The following is a 15438-nucleotide window of genomic DNA, read 5'->3' on the forward strand; positions in this document are numbered from 1 at the left end:
AGACAGAGGAAGGGGAAAACAAGACCAGACTGGACCTACCTGGACGCGTCAGGGCCGTCCGCAGGCCCGAACGGATGCAAACCGCTACGGTAGCACTGGAGGAGCGTCTTTGGGGGGAGCCACTATATAAGACCGGCAGGGACCCGGAAGCCAGCGTGCCACGGGGGAGCTCAAGCTGCTGGATTCGGGCCTCGACAAACCAGCTTCGGGGCATTTTGCAGCAAACCTCAGCGCTATTCTATCCCGTCAGTTGTCACCTCCAATCTCCCGTCACTATCATCCATATCATATCTCCGTTTTCCATCAACATAAACCTCCTCCTCAAAACTCCATCACAATCCCACGTGCGTTTGTCGCCCGCAACTCCACAATCTCCGTGTCTCTCCCTCCCTTGAACAGCCGTTTTTTTTCTTCTTTTCACTCTTCACTGTACTGCATCATCCTTACGCCTTTTATTAGAGTTCCTCGCTGTTTTCTCTTCTCCCTCACATACCCGCATCATCACCCTTTTTCTGCACTGCTCCACTGCATTTGATACCTGCATGCCCGTGACGACGCTGCAAATCGCTGGATCAGAGGGCAGAGAATCCCCGAGATTGAAACCCGGGGAGAAGAAGCGATACTGCCGCTGACAGCATTTGCTTTGCATGTCCTCCATTGCTTTTATATCATCTTCACTGCTGCTTCTCTGCTGCTTCTCTGCTGCTTGCTCCTCCTCCTCTTCTCCCGTTTGGACAGCCGGGCGCTGCTTATACCAACCAGCCCGCGCGAACACACACACTCACCACCCATCATTGATATTGATCGCATCAATACACACTCTCTCTCGCACACACGCGCACGCGCGCAAAGATGATGGCCATCAGAAGCATGAAGAAGAGAAAAGCGTCGTACAGCGACCATGGCAACAGCCGCCAGCCAGACGGCTCTTCTGCCACCTCTTCTGCCACCCATTCCCATTCCCACTCCCTCAACGACGCCTCGGCCAAGCGGCTGCGTCTCACCAAACCCGCCGACGTGGAGCTCACAACGCCTTCGTACGACGTGACCCGCGATGTGTCGGACGAGCTGCTGCTGCGCATCTTCTCCTACGTCGACGAGAAGACGCTGCTGGCCGCCGCGCCTGTGTCGCGCCAGTTCTACAGAGTCGCCTCGGATCCCCAGCTGTGGCGCTCCCACTACTACCGCAGGTTCATTCTGCCGCGCGCCAACCGCATCCCGGGCCTCAAGGGCAAGAATTCGGCTCGGGAACAGGGCCAGTCGTCAACGCAAACACAAACACAAACACAAACGTCTGCGGGGGCTAATTCCAACGCCGAACAGGGCAGCTCCAGCTCCAGCTCCAGCTCCAGCTCCAATCCCGGCTCGTCGATATTGGCCCCCACGGCCGTTTATGCCGTTGATGCTGAGCCCGTCAAGCTCCCCTTCAAACCCGTTGACCCGGCCGACAAGTCCAGCCACCCGACGGACCTCGTCGACTGGAAGCAGCAGTACCGTCTGCGACACAACTGGGCGCGCGGTCTCTGCGAGGTGCGCCAGGTCCAAGTCAACCCTAATTTCTCTCTGACTCCCATCCTGGAGCGTCGGACCTTGGTCAAGGTTGTCAATGGCCTCGCCGTCACCGTCGACCTGCAAGCCGGGCTCCGGGCCTGGGACTTGCGCACGCAGCTCTCCATTGCGCAAACAACTACCGAGACCCACGATGGCATCCACCTCGTGCCCACGGCACTGGCTTTGGACGGCCAGAAGCTTGATTTGGGCACCTTGGACATCATGTTGGGTTTCAACGATGGCACTTTTGGCATCTGGCGTCTGACGGTCAATGAGGGCCGGCTGGCCGTCTTGTATCGCCAGGACAAAAGCTACGTAGGCAGACTCACGTCGGTCGCATACTCATACCCTTATGCCCTGACGGCTGCTGAGCTGGGATTCATCACCCTGTACACCTTTGAGACGCCCGCCCCAGAGCCGGAGCAGACATCTACTGCTGGTCCGAGTCATCGCGATGGTGACACGGGCTATCTGAGCGACGGTGAATTGTCTACACTACAAGTGGGAGGCCAAGTAGACAAGAGCGCAGACCTCTCCAACCCTTTTGTGCTGTCGTCGCTCAAGTCCGACTACTCGCGACAGCCGCTGGTCTTGTCCCTCCGCCAGCTCAAGAACTCGGCTGTTGCCTCCATTGCCTACTCGTTCGACACCGTCGGCGGCTGGGCCATTGGCATTCAAAACTTTGACATCCGGCCTTCGGGCAGCTCCAAGCCAGATGTCATCACGTCTCGCGTTGCCTACACCCTGCCTACTGAGACGGGGGCATTGGTCACCACTTCATCGTACCGGCCAAAGTGCGCTACATGCTCCAACTTTCCCGACTTGTACATGGATGATGACGAGGGCGGGCCAACCAAGCTCTGCTACAGCCACCCCTACCTGCTCGCGACCATGCACGACAACACTCTTGTGTTGTTTGTTGTTACTGCGACGGAAAAGTCCCTTGTCATTTCCAATGCTACGAGGCTCTATGGCCACACCTCGGGCATCGCCGATGCCGACGTAACACCAGAAGGCAGAGCTGTTAGTGTCAGCCAGCGTGGTGACGAGATTCGAGTTTGGGATCTCGAGGGACGCCAAAGCGACGTGAGCGTCGAAGTAAGGCCTAGAGAAGGCAGAGATTACAGCGATGCTGATGACGAGGACGATTCCTCAGACGAAATAGAGCATAGGCGAAACTGGGTTGGGACCGACGACCATAGAGTCACAGTCCTGAGAGAAACGTCTGACGGCGCAGAGAGCTTGGTCACTTATGATTTCACTTGATTGTCCGGCCATTCAAAGGCGGACAAATGTCACGAGTTGGCATGCATGAACAGTTTACATCTGCCAATATGTCATGTAGGATTGGGATACAGGAATTGGGAAAGCGAAAAGATTATTGATTTGGAATCATTTGGCAGGCGGCTCACATTGGATATTACACGTGCGGATTTCTGACAAAACGTTTGACCAGTTTGTTTGCTTGCTGCCTAGGGACAGGATTAAAAATAAGGTATACATTGCGATACGATGCGACAGGCGCTGGAAGGATATATATAATATGGGTGTTTTGGACATTTTTTTTTTATATGGCTTGTGCGGTATTTCATATTATTGCCACCGAGATTGCATGCTTTTTCTTTGTCTTAATACATTTTAATTCATTTTAAGCAATGTCCAATATACCTAGGTATACTTGGATATACCCATCGTTCATAAACTGTAGCGACCATGACCCGAAATCATCGTAAGCGTAGCTTTAGTCTCAATTCACCTTGACCGAGGTCTACGCAAAGGGCGAGCGGAATGCTACTCAGCAGTGTGTTCCTTGTCATGCTCCAATACGACTCTATACCCCTGATAACCGATATGATTGTGAAACAGAATCATATGGAACTAATCAAAGCATCGAAGTGAAAAGGCAGCAGGCATATATGAGACTGGCTTGCAGGGCTATGAAAGAGGAGTCGAGGTTGAAGGATTTACAGCAAAGTGCTGAGGAGGCGGGATGTTTGTTACATGCTTGGTTTGTTCCTGCTTAATGCGTTTTATCCTGGGTATAAGTGAGTGTGTGTGCAAAATTGCTTTTTTCGTTCTGGATGTGGTCTGATCTTAATATAAGTGAGACGTGAGTATGTGGTTTATTTATAGATTTCATTTACATGACACGGATGCTGATGGGGTCGGGCTGTCGAGGTGCGATAGCCGCAGCTCATGTTTTGTGTATTTTTTTTGATAGTATGTTTTGTGTTTGTAGGTAATAGCTACTATACAATTCATTGCACACTGTCCTTTTAGACTCCAGGTGCAAAAGCATAAGAATACAATATCATCAATGAATCTCCAAAATCAGCATCTCATCTTTTTCTTAGAACCTCTCCGAAGCAACCTCATCCGCCTTCACGGGCTCTACCCCCTCCGCCCCAGCCAAGCTCTCACCAACCTTGCCCCTCGTGCCCTTCTCCACGCCCTCGGGCAAGTCCCATCCATGCTCTCTCACGGGATCACTCTTGTTGACATTTGCCGCAATGGCTCCTAATCCCGCTCCCGCTTCCTTATGGCCGTGTGGATGCTCTCGCGTGCCGGTGTGTTTCTTGCCCGGTAACTGTGAGGCTACTTCGCGGCCTTCGAGGCCCTGCATGGGACGGCCGTAGCTGTTGCTTACGTCTTTTGATGTGGCGCCGGGGAAGTCGAGAGGATCACTTCGGCCAGAGGAGTCGATTTCGGGGTTGTTGGCTTGGCCTGGGATTTCTGATGTGGGATTGGGGCGGAAGGATGATTCGGGGGGAGCGGTTCCTGGAGGGAATGTTTCGAGGTGGGATTCTGGGAGGCGGTCGTTGCCGACTTTGATTCCCGGTTGATGCTGCAGAATCAATTGGTTAGCTATGAGTATCTTCTATTGCGTAGGATTTATGATTTAAGGTATGAGTGTGCGAATGTGAAGTTGAGACATACTCCTCCTTTCATCATGGGCTCGGATGGAGGCTTGCGAGCGTGGAATTCGCCAGAGTAATGTGCCGGATGTTCAGACATTATGAATTATTTTTCTGTTTCTTTCAGGTGTCTTTTTGCGTGCAGGTGTAATTGAAAAATAAAGTGTAGATTGGATGAAGATGTTTGCAATCATTGCGACCCAGCCATATATATAATTGTCGATATCGTATCTATGAGCTCATAGAAGGCGACCGTTGTCAGCGGATTACATCATGTTTACTCCACTGGCGGTGGATAGATGGCTTGCTGTTCAGTCTGATCTCGTGGACATGATGAATCGATAATATCATTCTTTCGAAATTGAAAGAAATATCTTATGCGTTGGAATGAAGATCATGAGTCGGAAGTGGCGAAAGTGGAGAAACCGTTGAAAACGACGAGGGAAGTTGTCGTCAACCATAAATACGCCAAAAATGAATAGTAAATTCTAGTTCGTTTAGTTGCCGGTATAATGCGTCTATGAATCATTCAATATCAAGCGTAAATAATTGCTTGCAATGCGAGTACTTGGGCTGTCTGACAGCATCTTTAAAATCGCCCGGTCGGGTATTGCTAGACAACGCAACTGCAATTCAAGAATGCCAGGGTGCTCGTCAGAGAAAGTGCGTCAATCGCCTTCTGGTTTGAAAGAGCATGTCTGTTGCTCTGTTGAGGCTAGGTCGTCTTCCAGTCAGTATGCATCATACAACCGCATGTGAAATTCATCAAGTTCCCATGCTTCATAGCTCTCGTGCCCACCAGGTCGTAAAGGTTTGTATTATTAAAACAAGCGTATTAAGATTTCGACTTCCTGTCGAATTATACATCGCTGGAAAGCTTTATGTTCTTCATTTGTCCATTAATTCCTTGCCCGATTGTTTGAATCGGCGCCTCAATTGCCATTGGTCCCTCCTGCATATATCCTCCCCAAATACCCATCAGGATAGTCACTTCCTGACGCTGTGTACCGACAGAAATGAACGTCTGCGGGCCGATAGCCTGAACGGTCACGTCGCTCCATTTGTTCAACGGCAATGTCAGGTTGACAGGATAAGCAATGTTGTGAGATACGAGCATGAGATTGGTTGACGTGCCATTGCCGTTCAGAAAACTGCTATCCGGGCCAGAGAAGAGCGCGCCGCCATGAGATTTGGGTAACACGGAGAAAGAAAGAGTGTAGTTGCGTCCTTTGCTCGTAAGGGGCGTCTTGAGATAGGCTCCGCGTCCGTTGAGTTGTAGAGCACCACCGCTAACGTAGGCGCCGTTTTCGAGATGACCGTGGTAGTTGTTTCCAGAGCCATCCAGAACAGCGAGCGCTGATGAGAGGATACCCTGGCCAAAGTTGTAAGATACAATGGTTGAGCCTTTGGAGGCAATCCGCTGGTCGAGGTTCTGGTCCGGCACAGCTGGCTGCAGCGTAGCAAATAGACTAGCATAATCTTTCTCCTGCAGCGAACCGCCCCATTGCTTGTCAGCTAGAGCCGGCAGACCGTTGCGGACCATGTAGTAAGCCTCGTGGTAGGTGCTGGCATTTGGGCCCCAGTCGTTCCATACGACAGCCAAGTGTCCAAGCACGTTGGGGCTGTCTCGAGGGGGATTGTTCGTTGCGTTGGCATTGTCGAGGATGTTGGGTGCAAATGCACTGCCGTCGGGAGACCCGTAGAAGACACGCTCAATATCGAGCTCTTTGGGGTAGACGTCGCCGTCAGAGTACTTGAGATCGAGGTAGAAGTAGTCGTCACTGTTGACGATATTGTATCCCTTGTCGATAAAGTCGAATAGACCGTTGTCTTGACCAATCTGCCAGTGTTGAATCGTTACGTCCTTGTTGACATTGATAGAGCCGGCGGCAGAAGAGGGCGGGAAAGTGCCCCAGATGCGAGTGCTCTTCCCAGAAATGGATTGGATGTAGGCACTCATATCGTTGACAAAAGTGCTATACTCGTTGATAAAGTTGCTGTCGTACTCGTCTGCCCCAATGTGCACAACTTTGGAATGGAAGTTGTTGATAACCGCCTTCCAGTACGACTTGACAGTGGGAAGCGTTTCGGGGTGGCTCAAGTTGAGCATACTAAAGTCAGAAAGCGCAATCTCGGGCCTCCAGTCGGTCGTTGCCATCGAATGCCCGGGAGACTCGAGCTCAGGCAAGATGGTCACACCGCGGCGTGCACATTTCTGCTGTAGATTGTCGAAAACGGATGGACTATAAGTTTCGTTGACTGGGCGCGCAAGTCCCGCGACCGCTGGATCAGTGGAATCAACTCGGAAAGCAGCGTATAGCTGGAGAGCGAGCTCATGGGAGCCGAGCTTGGCGGGATCCCAGACGTGGTCGCTGAGATGAAGATGGAAAACGTTTTGCTTGAAGAACGAGAGGTAGGAGCACATCTCCGCGAGGAAGTCTGACGGATAATAATGACGACCAACATCAAGCTAATGTCGATTACTTATTCAGTTTTCCAGACTTTCACCTAGTTATCTGGTGTGGGTAGCTTACCATCATGCCTCTCTCCGACCATCCAGGAGAATCGACACCTGTTCCAAGCTTCATCTTCTTGTTGTTGATCAAAGCCTGCTGCAGGACTGTTCGTGTTCCCCACCACGCTCCAAGAGGACTGGCACCGCTGACCGTGACTCCTGAAGAAGTAACAGAGAGACGGTAGCCCTCTGAAGTCTTGTTTCCAGCGGCATTGACGAATTGCGACTTGTCGCTATCGAGAGTGAGGTAGATTGCATTGCTGATGGGTTTGGGCCCAGGTAGCAAGATGGTGTTGATGCCAATGCCTGCAAGATCATCTCGAAACGTCTCTGCAAACTCCCAAAGGGTGGGAGGAATCAAAGTAAGGCCATCTTGATCGCGGGCAGTCGAGTGTGCAAGGTCGACAACAATGGTATGGACGTTTCTCAAATCATACGTCCGATCCGAGGTGATGTTGAATGGCACAGTTGGTATTCCCAAAAGCTGCGCGCGAGCTACATGCCTGATTAGAATTGATAGAAATTCATTTCATCTTCATCGTTAGGACATTACCTAGGGAGGCCAATCCCACGACCACTACGAGAAACCTCATATCTGCAGTGGCAATGCTTCCGTACCGCGTCCCAATTGCCTCTGCGACCAATGTTTTCTTCGCCTGGACTGGGCGCGATATCCCATAAGTACGGATGCCATGATGCCTGTATTTGCACTATCATCTTCAAAGGCCCTTCTTTGACAGCGTAACGTTACAGTAGCATCCCCATGGGGATACAAGTCCCGGTCTAAGCGGAGACTTGGCCAGGGTGAAGCCAAGCTAGCGTGAGTAGCATCGCGATAGATAAGAGGTTCGGCAACTTGATCCGTCGAGCTTCACCGGTATTGGTGCTTTGGACGAGAGTATGGAGCAGCTGTGCTTGAATTCAGCTAGGCATAGAGAGATTTTTGGGTAGTTTGCGGTGCGTTTCGCGATAGGGCTGAGCAGTGGTTGAGGTCGGTCGGTGAGGGAAGATGGATGGATAGAATGAATCGAATTTGGTTGCGTGGGGGCCGCAGATCGCATGTCAGATCGCCGGTCGGTCAGCTAAGCGACGATTAAAACTGGAATTGCCCGATCGAATCTCCATTCCGATGGCGGAGATAGAAGGCTGTATGGTGGAGAGTCAGTCTGATGAGAGCGTGGAAAGGAGATGGAGATGGCGATGGATATGGAAGATGGAAATCTATTACTCTGGACTCGACGAGAGTCAGGAGAGACAGAAAGGATGAAAACCAGCTGAAGTTGGAGAGAGATACCTTACCTTTTGATGTGCTGAACGCGCAAATATCACGAGAACGATATTTGGCAGGCTAGCAACCGGGTGATCAGGCTTCACTGCTCTAGTTGTTCGAACAAGCTACAGCTTCCAGCTAAAAGATGACTGTTGTTGAACATTTCCTTTCTTTTGATCATATCTTACGACGTCAGTGCTTTCTCCCAAACATAACTTCTTGCCAAACAAACAAAACACCATCTCGCGTTTCCCACCACAACTGGTTCACTGTTCTTTGTTCTCCTTCTTCGTGCCCCAGGTCAAGCCTAGGCTCACAATGAAAGAAAAAAAGGTTGTCAAATCACAAATTGTGCCCCCTATGAATCAGCTCATAGAGCAGAGGAAGATTGCTCTCCCTGTCCTAGTACAAACGAGATCTTGAACTTCGAAGTACTGGGGCTTTCCTATCCTCCCTCACCGTGGGGTTGGGTATGAAAGAAGAAAAGAAGAAAAGTTGAAAGCCGGGCTGGTGGAAGACGGCTTTATAGACGAGGCCCTGGTCTGTGCGCTGTGCTTTCCTCAGCAGTGAATCACTCTTCCCTCCTCTGCCAGCTGTTGACATTATAGTGTTGGGCAACTGACTACAGAGGGGAGCTTCTGGCTGGCAGTGCTACCTAGTACTGGATGAATGGGTGCTTCAGCAACTGAGCTGTACTGCATCCATCTCAATCTTTGCGTAAATCAGAGGTAATCGTCATGTTCTTCAACTCTCGTCTTACTACTTCCAGCCGAGTTTGCTGCCTCCTGATTGTTAACTTCCAAGCAGGCGAGTCTCTCGCATAAAGTCGACCAGTTTCCACTGCAGCCAGCCTCTTGCATACAAACAAGCTTCAAAGATATCTCGAAAACAAAGATAGCAAGCTGGGTATCTCCGTCGAAATTCCATATACCATCATATGCCATGGTTCGTCTCGAGTGTCGCTTCCTCCGAAAGCTGGCTGAGCAATCAAGCAACGCCCAGAGATATACAGACAGACTCAGGAAGCGTACACGTCAGAATATCAGACTCTTAGTCCTTTCGTGGTGGCCATGGAGAGGAAGGTACTCCATGTTCTCGTCGTGTGTCTTTCTACTGTGCCGTCAAGGCTCAGCTTGTACTCACACCCTCAGTGTCTCTCCTTGTTCCACAACGCTGGTTCTATTCTGTTGTCGCATAAAGCTTTCAGTCCCGAGTCAGCAATTGTGGTAGGTACTCCCAGTATATAACTCTCTCTAACATGTTGTATGCTTAGCATGAAGACTCTAATAGTCCTGTAGGTCAATGAAGTCGTTCAGGACGCTCAAGCGAGAGTCCCGAAATGCCGGGCAAGACAAGGTTACAATACGAGATCCGACAATGTTTAGTTATTCTTCGTCATCGTTTGGGAATAGCTTAGATAACTCTTTTACCGCCGCTTCAACCTAATTTCCGCAGCTTATGTATCCTTGGTCTTTCGCTGCTCTGTTTGGCGTCGGTTCGCTCTCTTGTTTCCTCTTTCTAATTCTTCGGCTCCCGATGCGAGGTCCTTAAACACTAGAGCCTTGCGCTTTCGCATATTCCCGATTATTCCAGAAATGATCACCTACAGGTACGCTAGATCTCAATGCTCGTGGGAGGACTTTGGAAACACTCTTCTCATACTGCAAGGATCTGTGTGGCTTTTCTAACCGTGGTGTCTATCACAGCTACCGTCTTGGGAATCGGTTTGCCAGTCTTACTCACATTAGATCATTGACAACACGATAATTCTTAACTGTGGTTCGATGATGTTGCGATTCGCTAGAGAAAAAGCCATCCATAGATGCATTATTAAGAGTAGTTTGGCTTAACATCTGGTTTCGCAAACATATCGCATACAAACAGAATTAAGGTCAGTACGGATTCATTAATACGTATTTGAGCCTTTAGTGATCTCTGATTAACATCGATACAGAGCACGTTTTTCCTTCTCAGTTCGACCTTTACCACAAAAGACTCCCCCCGATTAATTCGCCGCTTATCTGCAGCCGTTCATCCCGGCCAAGGGTCAATATGGAATGCCTCTGTAAGTAAATTGCACGACGATCCTTGTTGTTAGTCAAATCCACTATGCATGCAAGACTAATTCACTGACAAAACACCCGTAGGGTGAACTTGAGTCGAACCAGACGAACTTGATACGAGATGCTGAGCTAAATGCATCCCTGCTCCAAGTAAGCTTTTTTCGTCCTCATTTAGAAGGTCCCTGAACGCAGATATGATGAGCACAAAAAGACTCCGCACAGTATGAAAGATAAATGTGCTGATTCGATTCCTTACAGCAATGCAGTTTTGACCTTCCCTTTCGATCGAGAGAGCTCACCAGCATTGGCCTTGTCAGACCACAAATAAGGTATAAACAAAACTCCACTCAACGGTGCGGGATGAGAGGCCTTAAACCACCATCACATGTATGGCGTCGTATCTGGAAGAGTGATGGCATTCGGAAATGCAGCTTTCGATTACTTGGTTGTGTGCCATTGAGGATCCCGGTCCCCGCATCGTACCTCGCAAATGGAAGCTCGCCATTACCAGTACAACTATAACCATTCTTGGGTGGCAAAGATGAATTGAATGAGACGTTACCGCCTTGGCAGGTACAGGAATTGAGTTGTGGTGCCTTTTTTTCCGGGTATATAAAGACACGGGTTGCTGTCTTGAGATGAGTTTTTGCTTTCGTTCCGGCCAAGCAGCACCTACGAAAACAAAATGGTGGCATATCTCCGCTTGCTACCCATCTTGGGTCTGCTTCTAGCAGATGGCGCCAGTGCGGCTGCCCAGAGCCCTCAAGGAATCGCCAATGGCAAGGAAGACTGGACAAAGGGAGAGTTATCTTTTGTCCCGGGTGCTTACATTGTCGAGTATGAGGATGGCCATGTACGTTGATTCGATCCTTTCCATTGCCCTTCGAGCCGTGTTAGTTTCATAGCTCAAATGTCGAATTCTAACTTTGTCACTACAAATAGGAAGAAGCATCGCTGTTCAGTGACCTTCAGCGGCATGGCCTCCCGGCAACAAAACGAATGAATCTCAACTATACCTTGTTCAAAGGTGCTTCTTTCCAACTGAACACCGTTGATCTGGATACTCGTTCTTCCGTTGCCAAAATCTTAACTGTTCCCTCCGTGAAACAGGTGTGGCCTGTCCAGCTCTACAAACGACCGGCGAATACATCAATCAGCTCAGTCAGCAGCGATTCCAGCCACTTGAAGGAAGCTTCAGATCTGCTGCGTAGAGCAACGTCTGCAAAGGACACTTATGCACCACACGTTGCCGTTGAGGTTGATAAGCTTCATGCGGAGGGAATCACAGGCAAGGGTGTGAAGATTAGCATCATCGACACTGGAGTTGATTTCAACCATCCCGCTTTGGGTGCATGCTTTGGTAAAGACGGCTGTGTTGTCAAATATGGAGAGGACCTGGTTGGAGACGATTATAATGGAAGCAATACCCCCGTGCCTGGCGGTGAACCCTTTAGCACTTGTGATGGCCACGGAACACACGTCACGGGCATCATCGGGGCGTTGCCAAACCCCATGGGCTTCACTGGTGCCGCTCCCGGAGCAACTATTGGCATGTACAGAGTTTTTGGCTGCTCCGGTGATGTTGGAGCCGATGTTGCCATTGCAGCTGTCAACAAGGCTTATGAAGACGGAGCGGATATCATCACCATCTCTCTTGGTGGATCATCTGGCTGGACCGAAGACTCCTTTTCAGTTGCTGTTTCACGAGTAGTCGAGGCTGGTGTCCCCTGCACGGTGGCCAACGGCAACTCAGGCTCGGGAGGACTATTTGTTGCAGGCACTCCAGCCAACGGCAAAGGCGTCACAGCAGTTTCATCTGTTGAGAGTACTTTGACGCCATTTTTGGGAACCGCAGGATATGTGAGCACTGACAACTCCACAACGAACCAGACTCTCTTTGTGTATACCCCTGGAGCTTTCCCATTCCCCAATATTACTCTCCCAGTGTGGGCAGTGACACCCGAATTTACTACTGATGGCTCTTATGGCGCTTGTAATCCTCTCAATGACAAGGCACCAGCGGACCTCAGCAACGTAGTAGTTCTCCTGTCGCAAGATTCTTGTACCTCTTGGGGTGAAGTTGCGAATCTGCAGTTGAGAAATGCCCAATACTACATGTTCTACTTGGATGGGCCTGGAAAGTAAGTCTTTCGATCTCCCTTTTCTAGTTGGCGTCACACAACTAACATTTTCTGATCCACAGCCCTTATCAAATCGGAGCTACCGCCGCCAAGGGCCTCGCATTGACGGGTTATTCTCAAGGTGTCTTGTGGCAAAAGCAGATCAGCGACGGTCAAGACCTGTATTTGACTTTTGTCCAGCCAACATCCAGCGCCAAGTCTGGTGTCTTTGTTCCCAATGCCGTCAATCCCAACTACATTGACACTTTCACAAGCTGGGGCCCAACATGGCAAGCCGATATCAACCCCTCCATCACAACTCCCGGAGGTTCCATTCTTTCTACCTGGCCCTTGCCCGCCGGAGGCTACCAGATTGATCAGGGTACTTCCATGGCCACGCCGCTCATGGCCTCAGTCTATGCCCTTATCATGCAAGCACGGGGCATCAAGGACCCGAAGACTCTGATGAACTTGGTGTCTTCAACGGCTCTGCAGCTGCCCTTCTATGATGGAACAACTCTCTATGCCAACGAGTTGGCTCCTGTCGCTCAGCAAGGTGCCGGTTTGGCTCAAGCTTACAAGGCCGCCCATGCAACAACTTTACTCAGCGTTCCCAACATTGCATTTAACGACACTGACAACTTTGTCAAGAAGGCTAGCTTCTCGATCAAGAACACGGGAAAGCGAAGCGTCACATACACAATCGGCCACACTCCCTCTCTGACCATGTATACATATGGAAATGGCGACAGCCACTTCCCGGCCCCATTCCCGAACCCCATCGCTGAGGGTGCTTCAGCCAAGCTTGCCTTTTCCCACAACAAGGTCACAGTCCCAGCAGGAAAGTCGGCCGAGATTACCGTCGTACCAACTCCCCCTCATGGGCTAAATGCTTCCGCCCTCCCAGTTTACAGCGGATATATTACCCTGAATGGTACAAACAATGAGAATCTTGTTGTTCCTTACTTGGGAGTTGTGGGTAGCTTGGCCAAGCTTCCGGTGCTTGACCCTGACTTTAACTACATTGTTCACTACAACGTCTATTCGACCACACCGGCTGTCGATAACACTACGTTTATTATTCCTTATCCTGTTGATGGATCCCCGCAGCCCATTGACCCTCCTCCGGATTATCCTGCTCCCCTCATGCAGATCGATGCTGGTTCGCCTCTCCTTCGAGTCGACCTCGTCGCTACAGGCGAGACAAAAGCCAAGGTCAACACTACGAATGTGCTGGGTGTCGATATCGTAGGAAGTCTTCCTGGCTACCCTCTCCCGTTCACTGGAAGATCTTTTTACGTCAACGCATTCACCGGAATGACGCAAGAGGGCGTCGTCGTTCCTGAGGGAAGCTACCAGTTCTTGATCAGGGCGGCAACCATCTATGGAGATGTGAACAATGCCAAAGATTATGAGAGCACGCTCACTCAGACGTTTAACATTCAGTACAACACGACTACTACGTAAGAGAGGCGAAAGTGATGTATATAGAAGAGGAGGATACATATTCTTTTCCTTGTCTTGAGAGGCAAGGTGATGTAAATACATGTAGTTAGGGTAGCTGATACATATGGAGTGTTACCCTTATACCTTTTGTGTTGCATACAATCTTGAAGCCAAATTGGACAATATTACACACGTGTCTAGCAACATCATGCATATGACCAAAATTTCCATGCCAATTATAGGTCTACTGTGAAGGCGATTTTAGGTGACGAGGAGATGAACCTCTGCGTTGACAGCTTTTAGAGGAAATTTCCATGTATCGTATCATACAAGCCTATCCGATATGGTGTAGTGGCTAACATCGCTCGCTCTCATCATTCCAGTGCCGAGCAGCCCTGGGTTCGATTCCCAGTATCGGAGATTTTCTTTTTTGCCCGAAACTCAAAAACTGTCCCAATATGGAAACCAAATATTTTTTTCCCCTTGGTTCACTCTTGTTCGCAAATGTGTTGAAATTATGAAGTTTAAGTACATGTTTATTTTGGTGAACAGTGATCCATTGTACATGTAGTCTTGATGCTGTGTTGCAATGATCAATCGCCCTTACAAGCAAGCCGCTAGTAAAAGGTTCATTTGTGCTTCACATCAGGATCACAACAACGGTTGTTCCCATTAAAAAAAGACATGAAATTGAACAAAAACGTAGCATGATGCAGTTTTCATTACACCAGGTTACCAGCATTGATAGGAAAATTATGCATATCACGATAGGGAGCAAGTAGGCCAGAAGCGAGAAAGACCCCAGAAGAATAAATTAAACTCATCAATTCATACTGTCATAAGTCTTAAACATAGCTAGGACTTGAAATTCTATCATAAACTTGATTTAGACCCTTCCGTTAAAATATACCCATTCTTCTTTAACTCTAAGCACACAGAGTCAAAGTCACATCCTTATCCGCACCGCAGTTCTTGACCTGGCTTCCAGCAGGAGGGATACCGCTGCCCCAAACAATCTGGGGGCAAGCGGTGTTGGCGCTGGAAACAACCACCTTGTGGCCGTTGAAGGCATCACCAAAGACATCTGAGAGATCGTACCAGATGGTGTTGCCCTCAAGGTTGATGGCGAAGTTGGTCTGGGGCTTGCCAGTGTAGAGGCCATCGGGCTGAACAGTGACCTTGATGGCACGACCGCCGGTTACGGGGTCTCGCGAGAAGGTCTCGCCATAGGAACCACCTTGAGCAAGTGTTGTTGGGTTGGAGATGGCGCTGCCGACAGACCAGGTAGTGACGCTGAAGGGGCACTTGTTGACGACACGGGCCTTGCCCAGAGCAGTGGCCGACTCAACGAATGCGGCAATGGCAAGAACGGCAGTGGTGGTGAACTTCATATTGGCGAAACTTGAATAAGTTTTAGAGAAGTGAAGATTGTGTTTTTGATGTAGTGAGTTTTGTGTGAGTCTGGAGAGTGTGAGCTGATGATCTATTCAAGAGACTTGTCTCAACGGGAATCATCCTGCCTTTTATACTTCCCAAAGTCTTCTCAATGCGTACATCT

At 49.7% G+C, this 15438-nt stretch overlaps 5 protein-coding genes across 5 annotated transcripts; 2 read left to right on the top strand and 3 right to left on the bottom strand.

Annotated features, from left to right (window-relative positions):
* Positions 1-2005: 2005 nt before the first annotated feature.
* Positions 2006-2817, top strand: T069G_01896 (uncharacterized protein; the record flags this gene model as incomplete). Its single annotated transcript, XM_056169106.1, has 2 exons — positions 2006-2008; positions 2116-2817. The coding sequence occupies 2 exons, from the start codon at positions 2006-2008 to the stop codon at positions 2815-2817; spliced, it is 705 nt and encodes a 234-aa protein (XP_056034422.1).
* Positions 2818-3901: 1084 nt separating this feature from the next.
* T069G_01897 (uncharacterized protein) lies at positions 3902-4566 on the bottom strand (the record flags this gene model as incomplete). Its single annotated transcript, XM_056169107.1, has 2 exons — positions 3902-4396; positions 4489-4566. The coding sequence occupies 2 exons, from the start codon at positions 4564-4566 to the stop codon at positions 3902-3904; spliced, it is 573 nt and encodes a 190-aa protein (XP_056034423.1).
* A 759-nt stretch (positions 4567-5325) lies between these two features.
* On the bottom strand, positions 5326-7574 carry T069G_01898 (glycosyl hydrolase family 20, catalytic domain-containing protein; the record flags this gene model as incomplete). Its single annotated transcript, XM_056169108.1, has 3 exons — positions 5326-6936; positions 7001-7476; positions 7535-7574. 3 exons carry the CDS (start codon positions 7572-7574, stop codon positions 5326-5328), a joined length of 2127 nt encoding a protein of 708 aa, XP_056034424.1.
* Positions 7575-10999: 3425 nt separating this feature from the next.
* On the top strand, positions 11000-13901 carry T069G_01899 (subtilase family domain-containing protein; the record flags this gene model as incomplete). Its single annotated transcript, XM_056169109.1, has 3 exons — positions 11000-11167; positions 11257-12455; positions 12518-13901. 3 exons carry the CDS (start codon positions 11000-11002, stop codon positions 13899-13901), a joined length of 2751 nt encoding a protein of 916 aa, XP_056034425.1.
* A 905-nt stretch (positions 13902-14806) lies between these two features.
* T069G_01900 (blastomyces yeast-phase-specific protein domain-containing protein) lies at positions 14807-15271 on the bottom strand (the record flags this gene model as incomplete). The annotated part of the gene is made up of 1 exon (XM_056169110.1): positions 14807-15271. The coding sequence occupies one exon, from the start codon at positions 15269-15271 to the stop codon at positions 14807-14809; it is 465 nt and encodes a 154-aa protein (XP_056034426.1).
* Between the last annotated feature and the right edge of the window lie 167 nt (positions 15272-15438).

Source organism: Trichoderma breve, chromosome 1 (genome assembly GCF_028502605.1).
Source record: "Trichoderma breve strain T069 chromosome 1, whole genome shotgun sequence".
Classification (NCBI taxonomy): Eukaryota; Fungi; Ascomycota; class Sordariomycetes; order Hypocreales; family Hypocreaceae; genus Trichoderma; species Trichoderma breve.